Source organism: Trichechus manatus, unplaced genomic scaffold (assembly GCF_000243295.1).
Source record: "Trichechus manatus latirostris isolate Lorelei unplaced genomic scaffold, TriManLat1.0 scaffold00025, whole genome shotgun sequence".
Classification (NCBI taxonomy): domain Eukaryota; kingdom Metazoa; phylum Chordata; class Mammalia; order Sirenia; family Trichechidae; genus Trichechus; species Trichechus manatus.
The window spans coordinates 3,322,636-3,339,011 of NW_004443961.1; the positions used below are offsets into that span (position 1 = coordinate 3,322,636).

General features: G+C 45.9%; 1 protein-coding gene across 1 annotated transcript in view; it reads right to left on the minus strand.

Moving 5' to 3' along the window:
• Positions 1–1,846: 1,846 nt before the first annotated feature.
• GLIS3 (GLIS family zinc finger 3) overlaps positions 1,847–16,376 on the minus strand; it is a 549,271-nt gene continuing 534,741 nt past the window's right edge. Inside the window, exons 10-11 of the mRNA XM_023728586.1 lie at positions 2,871–3,053; positions 1,847–2,087 (exon numbers count right to left, since the gene is read on the minus strand). Coding sequence (XP_023584354.1) covers positions 1,951–2,087; positions 2,871–3,053 — 320 coding nt within the window. The 3' untranslated portion in view covers positions 1,847–1,950. The remainder of the gene's footprint in view (positions 2,088–2,870; positions 3,054–16,376) is intronic.

The window sequence follows — 16,376 nt, forward strand, 5'->3', positions numbered from 1 at the left end:
TCTTAAAGCAGAGCCTTCCCCCGCCCAAACTAGACTGACCAAGTGCACTATAAAGACATAACCACACTTAGTTCTTCATCCACCTTAGTCTACTGCCTGCTGGAATGGACTCCGGTGAAATGTTCCCAGAAGGACCCATCTGCCATGATACAAACGGTCAGAGGATCCCAAGTCTGACACCAAGCTGCTTAATTGTCTTGCTGAAGACTGTAATTATCTCAGTCTGACAAATAGTATTGTTTCATTTTGGGTCAGAAAACATTTTAAAAAGAGAGGTAAGAAACCATGAAATACAATAGTACCTGAATGTCAGAATTTCCCAGGTCTTTGGGGTTTGGCTAATTTTTATAGCCTATTTACAGGACTTAGGATCTTTTAAAGGAGCCTGGTGGTGCAGTGGTTAAAGCACTCAGCTGCTAACTGAAACGTCGGCAGTTTGAACCCACCAGCTGCTCCACAGGAGAAAGATGCGGCAGTCTGCTTCTGTAAAGATTACAGCCTTGGAAGCCCTGTGCAGCAGTTCTACTCTGTCCTATATGGTTGCTATGAGTTGGAATTGACTCAATGGCAATGAGTTTGGTGTTTGGTTTAGGATCTTTTTAATAGATTTATAAAGGAGTCACAGAAAATGGCTTCCCATTCAGGCTTGGTATCAAATGGCCAAGGGCTCTGTGAAAATTCGAGAAGATGGGGTGCCACCTTCTGCCCACCTTTCTGTAACTGTCCCCTCTGTCTGTCTTAGGCCAGAATTCCAAAAACTGATGGTTAGGCAGAGTCAGGAGGGTGTGGAAAGAGGTAGAGGAGAAGAACAGGGGACAGACGGACAGACAGACAGGTGAGTGTCTGTCCAGGAAGAGGTGAGCAGAGGCTCGCACACAACTGGACAACTGACATCCTTCACACATCCCCTTCACACATAACTCAGTGTATCCCTGTTCTGGCATCTTCTGGAACTTCTCTGGGCAGAGCAGAGGCAAAGGGTGAAAAAGGCAGGGGACCTTCTCCTTTGTACAAGGTCTTCAGCGTGGAGTTGTTCAACAGTTAACACACAAGAGTTCCTGCTAGTCCTGGGTACGAGGAGTGCGCCTGCCCCATTTCCCTCCGGGAGCCTTTGTTCACAGCATAACCAACATTCCACGAGTGCTCAAAGGTGCTGCCAGGTGGGGCCAGGTGCAGCTACAGCTGTGGCACCATGTATGCAGCTGGGGGAGGTTAAAATAATAATTATTGCCATCCAAAGACCAGACCTCTAAAACAATTTTTTTTTCTTTTAAAGTAGACATAAATAGCAAGTCTTTAAGATGAGAGAACTAAGATAGGATGCTGCAATCTAAAACAAGGTGTAGTGCCTTTCAAGGGACTGTGCTGGATAGACCCTCTTGGAAAAACACTGCAAAGCGAGTGGTTAGCATGGGGCTATCTACGAGCAAAGGGGCTGCCAGCTCACGGGAATGGCAGGCCAGTGCTGGGAAACCAGGGTTCCCAAGAGTTGAGACCACACTGTACTTTGGGCATGGATTTCCCCCGTGCCTGGATATGCACTGGGCCAGCAATGAGGGAGAGTATTTGGGATGTCCTTCCTTATTTAGACTTTCCAACAAGGTTGACCCCAAACGACATCTTCATATGCACATCATTTCATTGGTGTCCTTTGAAGGTTGACAGCCAGGAAGTAACAGATATCCATAGAGTGAAACTCTAAATTCCCTTTGGAGAGACAGTCATGCTGGTCACTGGTCCAGCAAACCCAGAAAGAAAAAGCAGCGACTGCAAACATCCGTGCCAAGCCCAGCTCCAACCAGACAGTCCTGCCTTCCAAAGGCACAGCAGTTGCTTTGCAGGTTCTGCTGATTTGGTGGACATCTTTCTTCATGGAGTCTGTGAGAGTGGAAACAAAAGGTGGCAAGCAACACGAAGGTTCCGGATGTGCAGGAGAGGCCAGGGGAGCTTTTAGCCTTCGGTATAGACAGAGGAGAGCTGGCTAGGACAGCGGTCCACTGCACTGATCTGCAAGAACGTGGCGTCTTCAGGCCCACTGCGAAGAGACTCTGCAAAGAGGCTTGAGGAACCCGAAGGCAAATCATACACTGGGAGAGAAAGAAGACAAGAAGTCAGACTCTCACCGCACCACACCCACTGGGCCCGCAGTGTATTCACCAAATGCTGACTGGAGGCCAGGGAGGAACCACGTGTTCTTCAGTAGGTCTCTGCTCTCAAGGACATTAGTTGGGGAGGAACGTGACCTGTAGGTGGCTGGCTAAAATGAGACGGGGCACAAATATGGGCTGAATAGATAAAAGTAAAGTGTTTGAGGGAAGGATGAGGATGGCCTCAAAAAGGTGATATTCAAGTCAAGTCATAAAAGAGGATGGGATTTCTCACAGATGGAGAGGTAGGGAAAGAACATTCCAGAAGGAGGAAAACAAGGAGTAAAGACAGAGAAGGAGGGACATGGGGGCCCAATGTGCTGACAATTGGTTGTCTGTTTGGAGAGTTTGGTCAGGTGTAACTCATGGGGACTTTGAATACCATGCTGAGGAGATTAGACTTTATTCTCCAAGCAGTTGAAACTATTTGAGCTTCATGTTTGGGATACAATGCTCACAGGAGCATGAGGTCATAATGGTGAAGATAAGGAGTGACTCAGGCAGACTTACTGGAAGGCTGCTGACACGGCTTGGGAGAGACAGGACAGTGCCTGAACTAGTGTGGTAGAAGTAGAGCTGGAGAAGGACTGGAGAGGTAGGTGAAGATAAGACATTTCAGGGGAACATTTGACAGGACTTTATGTGGTCATGTGCTGGGTCAAATCCACTCCAGGCTGGTCACAGGAAACCCACCGGTCTCCCCTGCCAGTCTGGCCAACATACCTGTAATGCCCGAGTGAGTCGAGAAGGCTCTGTGGAAAACATCCAAACCAGCCTGGCCCACAGATGTGGGGACCAGGCAGTCCTCAAAGGAGGGTACCATGCTGCAGGAGCTGCTGGGTGGCACGGTTCTCTGGGAGTCGGGGTAGTGCGGGGGGCAGAATGTTTGCAGCTGCCCATAAAATCCTGAAATGCAAGCAAGGCACTGAGCTACTTTAGGGCAAAAGTTCTGAAGATCATTCCAACCCAGCTACAGCCTGGCTGCATATGACAAAAGGCCTTCACCTGTTAAAAACGGTTGCCTTCAAGTTGATTCCGACTCATGGTGAACCCATGTGTTACAGAGTAAAACTGCTCCACAGGGTTTTCTTGGCTGTAATCTTTAGGAAAGCAGATCGCCAGGTCTTTCTTCCGCAGTGCTGCTGGATATGTCAGAACCACCAACCATTTGTGCCATGAACTTAAGGCCTCCTATAAAACCTTTTGTGCAAGCATTTGGAATGCACTGCTATTTGGGTTAAATTCCTATCTTTGGTGGCCTCTGAGGGCTTGTTGGCTCAGTTTTATTTTGCACTCTAGTACCTGAAACTCCAGGACTTCTCACCTTCCCTGGACACTTTCCCTCCAAAGAGTCTTGGACACTGATAGTCTGGTTTTCAGGGGACATTCCCACCCCAGTCCCTCCCACCAGGTTTTGAATGCATCTTTCTTAACCCTGTATTCTATTCTGTCACGATTTGGTAAAACCTGCTGAGTACTCTTAACAAGACCCGCCTGGGGGTGGGGAGGGGGAGCAACACAGATCTATCCACCATCTGCCCTTCCAGCAGATACAGAGATACAGATACACACACACACACACACACACATTTTATCTTCCTCATTATTTTGAATAGGTACATAGTATTCTGTAGGTGGATGTTCTCCAATTTATTTAGTTTTTGTTGCTCTCTGCAGTAAATGAGAAAACTGGAAAGGAATAAATAATACAGCAAACGAACAGGGAGAAAAGAATTCCCTAACATTTGAAAACAATCATCAACATTCTGCATTCTTGTTTCATTATCCCTTTCTGTTTTTTCTTATTCAATGGAGTTTTCCTTGGGGTCCTATGAATCGGAATCGACTTGACGGCAACAGGTTTGGTTGGGTTTATGTGGTCCTTGGAGCCCTGGTGGCATAGTGGTTAAGAGCTCGGCTGCTAACCAAAAGATCAGTAGTTTGAATCCACCAGGTGCTCCTTGGAAGCCCTATGGGGCAGTTCTACTCTGTCCTACAGGGTCGCTATGAGTCAGAATCCACTCGATGGCAATGGGTTTATGTGGTCCTTTTCTATGATCCTCCACATGTTCCTTGATACGTTACCTTCTCCTTCTCTCTTCTCTCCTTAAGATAAATTTAAGTCAAAGGATTATTTTCTTGGAGTATACGCTTTCAAAAATACAGTAATGAAATCTGAATCCTGCGCTGCACCGACAGAGGGAGAGCTGGGCTCTGGGCCTTTCTAACTCTCTGTCTTTTCCTGTGTCCACTTCCTCAACTGGAATCTATGAATGGCATCGTCTATGTCACAGATCACTGGGAAAACTGAGGGAGTGATTGGATAAGGAGGTCCACAGGGAACACTTTAAAGTGCTCTGCGAATGTCAGTTATCAGGATTCTGGTTTTGATGGGAAAAAAGGGATTACAGAAGTGGCCCAGGCTCCACAGCCGTTAAATGATAGAGAACAGGGAACTAGCTCATCGACTTTGGACCTTAACCTTGTGTGCCTTCCTATGCTAGAACTGCCTCTTCCTAAGTCTGGAAGGTTCTGTCCTTTGTTAAAGAAACCTGAAGCACCTATCAACTGGTTGAAAAAAAAAAAGAAAAAAAACAGTTGCTGTGAGTCAACTTCAACTCCTGGCAACCCCACATGTGTCAGAGTAGAACTGTGCTCCAGAGGGTTTTCAATGGCTGATTGTTTAGAAGTAAACTGCCAGGCCTTTCTTCCAAGGCACCTCTGGGTGGACTCAAACCTCCAACCTTTTGGCTAGCAGTCAAGCACATTAACTGTTTTCACCACCCAAGGTCTCCATTAAGAGGTCGGAGAGGTGCTATCTGGGATCTTCTCAGCTCTCTTTAAGTAAAAGGAAGGTGCACGGCACATCCAGCCTCCTCTGCCCATAACCCTTCCCATTTCTCATTAGTTCTCTCAAGGTGGCCTGCATACCTGCTCAGATAACTCTTGGCTGGGAGGCCTGTCCTACAGTCACTATGAACATCATCAAAGAATGCGCCCAACTGCTCCAGAACCTCAAAAGTGTGCATACTCTCGTACTTGGGAGCTTTACTTCTGAGACTCTATCCTCAAAGTATGTTCTGAAGAAGAGAAGAAATTCTGTCCAAAGATAGTCATCACTCAGCTAGTCGTTATAACAGAACATTGGAGAACCACAATGGACAACCACAAGAGAGAGGTTAAGTAAACAGTGGTACATTTACATGATGGGAATATTATGTAATATCGGAAAGATCATTACAAGTTTAAAAAAAAGTAGGGTACAAAACTGAATATGGAGACTAGCCGCAGTTATGTGGAAGGCTATGTCTAGGATAAAGAATGTCAGGTGATATCTCTAGAGTTGTCTTTGACTATTTTCTGCCTTTGCATTTTTCCTGAATTTTAATAGGGGTGAACAGCATGTACTCTGGACTGCCTGGGTTCAAATTCTAGCTCGGCTACTCACCAGCTGTATGGGCTTGATAAATTACTTAATCTCCCAGTGTCTCACTTCTCTCATTCATAAAATGGCGTAAACAGGAGTACTTACACCTCAGGGTTATTGTGAAGATGAAATTACTTAATATTCATATAATTAATATACGAAAGTAATACTTCTATAATACATAATATTTTAATGATATACTGTATAGAATATAGAGGAGCCCTGGTAGTGCAGTGGTTAAGAGCTCAGCTGCTAACCAAATGGTCGGCAGTTCAAATCCACCAGCCACTCCTTGGAAACGCTACAGGGCAGTTCTACTCTGTCCTATAGGGTTGCTATGAGGCAGAATTGACTGGACAGCAACAGGTTTAGATACAATATATACATTTGCTAAATAAATAAAATATAAGTAAAAATATTTTACAATGACAATGTAGTTCTCAAAAATAAAATAAAGTTTATTAAGGGAAATAAAGGTTTTGAAAATGGCAAGAGTAAGTCCCTCAACAATAACTGAATCCAGGAACAGACGCAGAAGCAGGCATGTGGTGCACCACCAGGACCCAGATGGAATTCTCTGGACCATTCTTGACCTTCTGGGGACCCTGAGCTGCATGGTTTGGGACATTCCTTGCCCTGATCTTGACTTTGGGTACCTGGTGGCCAGGTACATGAAAACCTGGCACACCTGTCCTGGAGAAAACATTACCAAGGACTACCACGGCCGATCTACTAGAATGTAACGCATCTTCACTGAGCAAAACTAAGGCTAGGATTCCCCTCTGCTGGCCCTGCTCAAATTCATCATCCATAAATTCCCTGATAGCACTCCTCAGTGTAAGACTGCCTTTCCAAGAAGAGAAGGCATTTTTCACTCAACTCCCACCACTCCCCAAATAGGGGCATTAAACATTCCAGCACGCCAGGTACAATGATAGAGACTTCCCCTGGCCTTTTGGGAAAACCAATTCCCTCTCCCTCTCCTGCCTTCTCTCATGCTTCTGAGAGCGAGCAGAAATGTCATGTAGCTCAAATCGACATTCGAGTGTTGTGATGTGCAAGAGTGTCAAAGGTCTGGGAGGTGGTAACACATACCTGATAAAGTTCAGTATTAAACCCAACATGCTGGGCTCCATCCCCCAGTCCCCTTGTCCTCTGGGTCTGTGAGAGCAAGGCAGAGCGGACTAACTCCTGCCTGTAGGTGTCTTGGCTGACACGAGGAAGAGTCAGAACCAGCCCTGCGAGCATGTTTCATCCCTCTCACAGCCAGCTCCTGAAAACAAAGTCCTCTTTATTAAAGCCCTCCCTCCACGGAGCCAGCTATCGGAGATGCCAAACACACTGGGGTGGATAGCTGCCGTCACTCAAATCAAAGAGCTTCAACGGGTTCTCTTCCCAGCACTTTTCCCATAAAACTAGCCCAATTTTTTAAAAAATTCTATTGTGTTTTAGGTGAAAGTTTATAGCGCATATTAGTTTCTCATTCAACAATTTATACACAAAATTGTTTTGTGACTTTGGTTGCAATCCCACAACATGTCAGCACTCTCCCCGCTTCCTCTTCCACCCCGGGTTCTCCGTGTCCATTCGTCCAGGTTTCCTGTCTTTGCTGTTGGGCGGGTGCTGCCCATTTGGCCTCGTGTAGTTTACTTGAATAAACTAACAGCACGTTCCTCACGCGTGTTGCTGTCTGTTTTACAGGCCTGTCTAATCTTTGGCTGAGAGGTGGACTTGGGGAGTGGCTGAAGTTCTGCGTTGGCAGGGTGTCTGGGGGCCACAGTCTCGGGGGTAACATAATTTTTAAGAATTCCATTAGGGTCGTGCCACACACACAAACCCAGACCTACTCATTTTCTGACGAATGGCTCCTGGATCCCAGCTGCTGGATTTCATGGAGCAAATTTGGATAAAGCACTGCCTCAGACCCAGAGCAAAATGAGGCGAAATGTTAACACATTTCATGGACATAAAACATAAAAGTGACGGCAAGGTCAGCCAATTGGCTGGTGAGTCAGTTCCTAAGAGTTATTGCGTGCTTTCAGGGTGCTGTTGGGGAGACTAAAGACACATTGCCCTTGAGGATTGATAATACAGTTGGAGTGAGAACACAGATACTTATAATAACGTAAGAATGCGTGCATAAATATATGTTAGCAATAAATGTTAGCTGTCATATCTAGTTACAAAATCTTACCTCCCCTTCATTTTAGAAGTTATTTTACCTCCAAGAATGAAGAGGAATTTGTGGATAAACTGATTCTGCCTGAACTGTCCACCACCCATCTGTCAGTGTGGCTTTACTGGGGTGGCTTGTGGGTTGCTGTGATGCTGGAAGCTAAGCCACCGGTCTTTCAAATACTAGCAGGGTCACCCATGGCGGGCAGGTTTCAGCTGAGCTTCTAGACTAACACAGACTAGGAAGAAAGGCCTGGCGATCTACCGCCAAAAATGAGCCAATGAAACCTAATGAATCACAAGAGAATATGGTCGGATACAGTGCTGGAAGATGAGCCCAAACATACTGACGATCACGCCGTTGATGCAGGAGCAGGCAATGTTTCATTCTGTTGTACATGAGGTCGACATGAGTCAGAGCTGACCTGACAGCAGCTGACATAACAACCACTGGAACTGTACCTCCTGAAGGTTAAGAAGTTCACTCCTCAATTTTGGGAGCAGTATTTTTCTTTCTAAAAACAAACTAGCATTTCTAACTATAAAAAATGTTGCTGTTGGGTGTCCTCAAGTCAGTTCTGACTCATCGTGACCCTATGTCCAACAGGACGAAACACTGCCCAGTCCTGCGCCATCCTCACAATTGTTGCTATGCTGGAGCCCATTGTTGCAGCCACTCTGTCAATCCATCTCATTGTGGGTCTTCTTCTTTTTCGCTGACCCTCCACTTTACCAATCATGATGTCCTTCTCCAATTGGAAAATGCAGGCTAGTATAAAGAAAGGAAAAAAATTCCTTTATTTCTACAATTCAGAAATGGCTGGATATATACACACAAAACTGGAATGATACATATATACATATATATATATGTATATATAAAATTTTGTATCCTGCTTCTCCTATTGATATTATATACGAGCTTCTTCACATATCACGGAAATTTATTCTTAAAGATATCTCTTGACTTTGTTACGTGGGTCACTGACGTGACGGGATGATGATTCAGAGGCAGAGTTCCTGGGTTGCCTTTGCTGCTCAAGGTGATACAGCAGCCCCCCACCAAGCTGGATGTGGATTTCCTTCCCAAAGCAGGAAGGTAGACAAGAAAAGGAAGTGCATGGCTGAGTATGATAAAGAAGGGTCCTCTCTAGGGCAGAACTGTCGAGTAGAACTGTCTCTGATGGTGGGAAGGTTCTATGTCTACACCTTCCAATACAGCCGCCACGTGTGGTTACTTGCACTTGACAAGTGGCTAGTGTGGCTGAGGAGCTGACTTTTTAGTCTTATTTCATTTTAATGAATTCAAATTTAAATAGCCACATGTAGCCATATTACAAAGTGCAGATCTGGGGCAATGTGAATCCCCAGAATTTGTTTCACGAGTGTGCCTGATTAAATTCCTGAAAGAAAAACAAAGACCCAGCAAGAGCTTAAATAAAAGCCAGATAATGATTCTCAGCCTCCTGGTCTTCAAGATAGGAAGTGGAGTCTTTTTTTTTTAAATAATATTTTATTGTATTTTTGGTGAAGGTCTATGTAGCAGTTCAGGTTCCCATTCAACAGTTTCTACATAAGTTGTTCAGTGACATTGGTTACATTCTTCACAATGCATGAACATTCTCATTATTTCTGTTCTGGTTGTTCCATTTCCATTAATCTAGTTTCCCTGCTCCCTTACATTCCTCATCTTTGTTTTAAAGTAATTCTTGACTGTTTGGTCTCATAGAGGTGACTTTTCAAAGGAGTACAGTACTTAAGGGGTGATGTTCTCTTTTTGTTATTTAGCTACAAGATGACCTCAGGGGTTATATACTTGAGTCTTTACTGTTGTTGCTGTGTGCTGTCCAGTCGATTCCAAGTCATGGTGACCCCGTGTGACAGAGCAGAACTGCCCCATAGGGTTTCCAAGGCTATAATCTTTATGGGAGTAGATCACCAGGTCTTTCTCCCATGAAGCTGCTGGTGGATTCGAATCGCCGACCTTTCAGTTAGCAGCTGAGAGCTTAACCGTTGTGCCACCAAGTCTCCTTTGAGTCTTTATTACAGTTGTCTTTTCCTTACAAATTACCACTTCAATCTCTGTGGAAGGAGCCAGAGTATAAGTACACCTATAAGTAAACACTGGTCACCCAATCCCCAACCGTCAAGAGAGTCGATGAGCATTGTTTTAGGCTGAACTTCCAGGGCGTTTCAGCTCTCCTGGAGGACTCACTTTGCCTTCTGGAAGCAGAAGCAGCAGAAGGACACGTGTCACCCTCCTTCCTTCTGCAGACTGTGGGCCCAGCTCACCATGCCCACAGGGAGTGGCCCCTAGCACAGGCAGGTCTCTGTTTTTCGTACCACATGATGGCAGAGTCAAAAGTCAACACGGAAAGGCTCGACCCAATGTTTATATGCCTGGATGGAAACTTCTACCACCAGGCTGCGTCTTGTCAAGGTGATATGTCATAAGCTATATGCTTAATGGGTTTGTTTATGTAGCAGATGGTTTTGCAAAACAAAATTTGTGATCTTTATGATGAGGCTGGGAAACCACCACCCAACTCTGGGCGCTTGGACAAGCACTGGATGGACAACGCTCAGAATTGAGACTGACCCCTCCCTGCAGCAGGCTCAGCCTCATTGACCGATTACAAGCAAAGTCACGCAGATAAGGTCAGCATTTCAGAAAGTACGAACATTCTCATTTAGGGGAAAAAAGCACTGACTTAATTAGTAAAACTGATGAGACCATCTAATCACTGAAAAATTCTAAAACCACTCAACAATAGAAACAGAGATCTGGTCAGTATTTTCTTGTGGCCACTTTTCTCATTTAACCACTGTTTTATTTCCACCCATTGCATGAACAGTTGGATCTGGGTTCGAATCCTGCATGGCCCACTAACCAACTGTGCGTTCTTGGATAAATTACTTTCCTTCTTGAGCCTCGTTTTCTTTTAAAGATAATGTCTATTTCATAGGACCGTGGGAAAGATTATATATATCAGAGTTTACCAAAGCTACTAGTATGTACCCCGGCACATAGTGGTTTTTGTTAGTTGCCAATGAGTCAATTCCGACTCATGGCGACCCCATGTGTTACAAAGTAAAACTAGTCCATAGAGTCTTCAGGGCTGTGGCCTTTTGGAAGCAGATCGCCAGACCTGACTTCTAAGGTCCCTCTGGGTGGGTTCAAACCACCAAACTTCCAGCTACTAGTTGAGCACTTAACTATTTGCGTCGCCCAGGAACTCCTTGGCACATAGTAGGATCTCAGTAAACAGAAGCAAGTATTATCACCATTAAATCAGCTTAGAAATATTATAGATTCTTTTACAATTCCTAAGCACATTTTCTCACATAATTCACCATCCTTGAGAATAAAATGATGGTGCTTTTCAAAATGAAAGCTCTACAATTTGGTTGTCATTTTTCGACCTGGCCCTTGGCCTTGGCCATTCAACATCATCCAGGTCTTCATCAGAGTTAGAACTCCACCGAGCTTCCTTCCTGCGAAAGGCAGAGACACCAACTCCTCAATTTAATCCAGAGCCTATAAACGGGGAGCCTGCGGGAACAGCTCACAGACTGTGCTGGGGAGACAGCTTTTCCTTCAGGCTGAGAACTAAACCAGCTTGCAAAGCACTCGAGCTATTTACAACTGACATTTAAGCAACTACTGTACTAAGAAAGAGGAAAATAAAGGAAATAATAACCCTTGCAATTCCGCTTGGGCTCCTTCTCATTGAAGCAGCCCCACGAGAGTGGTTCGGGAGGGCCACGGGAGCAGCTGCTTGGCGTCCTTGCCCTTGGACGGATGGCATGAGGGCATCTAGTTAGATTTCTAGGACCAGTTACCAGTTGCTACTGAGTCGTCCCCCACTCACGGTGCCCCCATGTGTGTCACAGTAGAACTGTACTCTATAGGGTTTCCAGTAGCTGATTTTTCAGAAGTAGATCACCGGGCCTTTCTTTCAAGATGCTGCTGGGTGAACTTGAACCTTCAACTTTGGGTTACCAGCCAAGAGTGTTAACTATCTGCGCCACTCAGGGACTCTTCCATTCCCAAGGAATGGGGCCATTTTCACCTGCAGCTTCTGCTGCCAGTGTACAGGCCACAGCGGGGTGCACTCTGAACACTCGGCTGCTCTCCTCCAGCAGCTCAGCTGGTTGGCAGCAAGCCGGTAACAACCCCTATCACTATGAGTCACAACCTGGCCCTCCTCGGACTTGAAGTCTCACTTGTAAAGGGAACTCTTACCTGTAAAGGGTTCAAATAACGGGGTGGGAGTGGGGAGAGCACGTTGCTGAAAGGGACGAGAGGGAAATGGGAAAAAGCAGAGAAAGGAAGGCGTGCGCAGCACGCTCTTGGTTAAAGATGTAATCCGGTTTCATTTAGATACCCCCAGCCCACCCAAACCCTAGCGTGTGGTGGCCTATGGCTTCCAAATTCTCAAAATGATAAGCTGCCAAAGTCAACTAATTGCAATGTGTCTCAGTAATTGCCATGTGTGGGCATATACAGATATAGTAAACTGGTTCAGTGAGTCCTGGTGGTGGGAATGCACATTCAGAAATTACATAAAAAAGAGCCTCGAAACCCAGCAGACCCGAGGCATCCAGACGGGTTTGAAAGCCGGCTTTGCGCTTACGGGCTGTGTGGCCTGGAGGAAACCTTAGCCTCACTGAGCCCACGATTCCCCATCTGTAAAAGGGGAATAGTAGGCCTCATGCTGCGGCAGAATCCTCAAAGGAGGAGGGAGAAGCAGCACAGTGGCAGAATGCAAAGGGGCTCAGCACCCAGTTGCCCAGAAGCAGCCACCATGAGCCAACCACCTGCCAACTTCCTATAACCCAAAAGTCCCGGGTACACGTAAATGTGTAAATCCTTGGAGGTGGAGGATATGGACATTCTGAACCTGGATGGCCGTGTGAAGGAGACACTTTGTCCACGGGTTAGGGTGGGAACTAGCTGGGAATTTCTCCAGGTGCTGGGGCCACTTCATTGCTGACACACGCTGCACTGGGTGGATGTAAGGATAAAATGAAATAAGTGTGAGAATACTTTGCAAACTATAAAATCCACTAAAAACGCTAGCTCTTATTATCTCATTAGTGTAAATGGTTAATGTGCTCAGCTGCTAACTGAAAGGTTGGAGGTTGGAGTCCACCCAGAGGCATCTTGGAAGAAAGGTCTGGCAATCTACTTCCAAAAAAAAATCAGCTATTGGAAACCCTATGGAGCACAGATTATTCTGACACACATGGGACCACCATGAGCTGGAATCAACTTGATGGCAACTGGTTTCTTGTTGTTGTTGTTTTTTTGGTATTGTCTCATTACAGGTCTGCTGTTACTTATTATCCTACCATCTCTGTGTACAAAGGTAAGTCTGCCCAGGGCTGTGCGAGGCTCTTCACCATAGAAGCTCACAAACAGCCCTTTGACTGAGGGGTCGTTTGGCCTAAAGCAGAACAAAGGAGACATGGCAAAGAATGAAGATTTAATTCTGTTTCTCCTTTTCTTCCAAGCCAGCTTTGCTGTAAGAAAACTCTGGCAGAGCAGGAGATTCCCCACGGGAATTTAAAGGGATGTTCAAAGGAACAGCTGCTGCATTTCAATTCTTCGGTGCCCCCTGAGGTCCAGGAGAGCTAGCCTGGTTCTTTCAGCTTCTAGGTTGTGCTGCATTTACTGGACTTCCCAGGGGGTAAAAGAAGGAAAACCAAACACCAAACCAGGTGTTGTGGAGTCAGCTCTGACTCATGGCGACCCATGTGTGTCAGGGTAGAACTGTGCACCACGAAGTTTTCAATGGCTGATTTTTAAGACGTAGATCTCCAGGCCCTTCTTCCATAGCACCTCTGGGTAGACTCGAACTGCCAACCTTTCAGTTAGCAGCCGTGTGCACTAACCATTCAGGCCACCCAGGAGCTCCAAAGAAAGGAAGCTAGAAAGTGTTGACCAGCCTGGACACAGGGAAACGGCTTTCTTTGTATTATTCCTGACTGGGGAGCCAGGAGAGGGGACACTGAGTCCCACACTTGGGGTCTAGGCCACGGCACCATCATCATCAGCTCTCCCTAGGAAGGCCTGTTAGGTTCTACCTAAATGTACTGAATCAGAATCTCTGGAGCAGGGGCCAGGAAATCCGCACACTTAATAAAGCCGTTCCTACACTAAAGTTTGAGGAGCTCTAATGAACATCTTTAAGGCCAACTGAAAGTTTGGTGGTTCAAACCCATCCAGCGGTGCCACAGAAGAAAGACCTGGTGATCTGCTCCTGTAAAGTTTACAGCCTAGAAAACCCTATGGGGCAGTTCTACTCTGTCACATGGGGTTGCTTGGGAACGGAATTGACTCGATGGCACCTAACAACAACAACAACGAACATCTTTACTTGAAAACAGTGATTTTTAAATGTTTGACTGTCTTCCAAATGAAATCTCAATAGCAAAATCAGAGCAGCTCTGATTTCATTTAAAATGGGGAGGCCAGCTCTTCTGACAGGCATCCCTTCCCCTTGAGCTCACCCCAGACCTTTCTGCTGAGCTCTGGGGCTCCTGCAGACAAAGTGCCGAGGATTGTTCTAAGGAGACCTTGGATTATACCCTCAGCAGATATGGATTGCGATTACCTGCCTGGCTCCCTCCCCCCGTGCCTTCCTCAGATATTAAGTTCTTGGTCAAGGTGAAATCACAGGACCTCCCTCGAGTGACTCAGAAGTCTTGTGTCACTGTTGGCCCCATACTCATTTTGTGGCCAAGACTTCTGTTGTCTAGCTATAACCAAACTCCCACATTACATCCTTTCCACGAACTGGGTGACTTCTTGCTTCTCTGAATCCATGTCTGCGATTATACGATCTTCCAGCATGCTGATCCTTCTAAGCATGGGCCCCACCTCCCTCTTCCAGCGCACCAATGGCTCAATGATTTCTCTGCCTGAACCTCTACCTCACAGTCCCTGCTATGTGCAGCTAGGCCTCCCAAACACCTACTGCCTAGAAGGTTATGTTGAGATTAAATCTGGGCTTGGAGCAAAAGAGTTCAGAAATCTATGTAAGGAGGTTTGAGATAGGAGAGTGGACACTGCATCTGTGATACCTGCAATGTCACCAGACCCCAGTCTCCCTGCCAGGAAACCTATCTCTTTACCTTGTCAGACCTTGTGGACACTGACTACTAATCTGGTCAACTCAATTTATAGCTTACCACCTCTGCTCCACCTCTCTCTGGCTAGAGTGACTTCCTCCCACTGCCAGCTGGGGTCACACTTTGAGGGGTGTGTTCAATCTCTAGGTTCCTTCCTTTCCTGCTAAATCTCATTCCACTGCATATCAAACTCCTCATTTTTTCTGTATGTGTTTCCCCCCCAATTGTTGAGTCAGCCCCAACTCCTTGAGCCCCCATGTGTGTCAGAGTAGAACTGTGCTCCAGAGGGTTTTCAACAGCTGCTTCGTTGGAGGTAGATCACCAGGCCTTTCTTCCAGGGCACCTTTCAGTTAGAAGCTGAGTGTGTTAACATGTACAGCACCCAGGGACTGTGCTAAGTGCTCTCAGGAACAAATTGGTGACATGATTCCCTGTCTACATATGGACTAGGAAGATTATCCTCTGACTGTTAAGCTCAAAGGTTTTGCTCATCAAGAATCATACCCTACTAAGTGGATGGCGTGGTAATATCATGCATCACTAACAGCTCCTGGTTATTGGATCAGGACAGGCGGGGACTTCTATCTGTTTTCTCCATTGCTGTAGCACCCAGACCTGGGCCTGGCACGTAGCAGGAGCTGGACATTTGAGAATGGGTAAATAAATGAGTGCCCGGCACTTACAGCTACAGCCTTTGGTGAAAACGATAATGGTCAAAGGGATAAAAATGGAGCTCCACAGGGTTTTCAGTGGTTGATTTTTCAGAAGTACATCACCAGGTCTTTCTTCCAAGGTGCCTCTGGGTGGACTTGAACCCCCAGTCTTTTGGTTAGCAGCTGAGCATGTTAACTGTTTGCACCACCAGGGAGTCCGCACCCCAAGAACACACCTCAACTTAACTTTTGTTTTATAAAATTAGTACACTGTCAGAATTGATTAAGTACTAGTTATATGTGAAGAAGAATGTGGCATCGGGATTGGAGGAAGACTCATTAACAACCTGCCATATGCAGATGACACAACCTTGCTTGCTGAAAGTGAAGAAGACTTGAAGCACTTACTGATGAAGATCAAAGACTACAGCCTTTAGTATGGATTACACCTCAACACAGAGAAAACAAAAATCCTCACAGCTGGACCAATAAAGAACATCATGATAAATGGAGAAAAGATTGACGCTGTCAAGGATTTCCACAATCAAAGCCCATGGAAGCAGCAGTCGAGAAATAAAACGACAGAGACCTAAACTTACTGGTCTGACAGAAACTGGAGAAATCCCAAAACTATGGCTCCCAGACACCATTTTAACTCAGCACTGAAGTCAGTCCTGAGGTTCATCCTTCAGCCAGAGATTAGACAGGCCCATAAAAGAAAACAAGATTCAACAGGCACACCAGCCCAGCGGCAAGGACGAGAAAGCAGGAGAAGACAGGAAAGCTGGTAATGGGGAACCCAAGGTCGAGAAGGGGAGAATGCTGACACATCGTGGG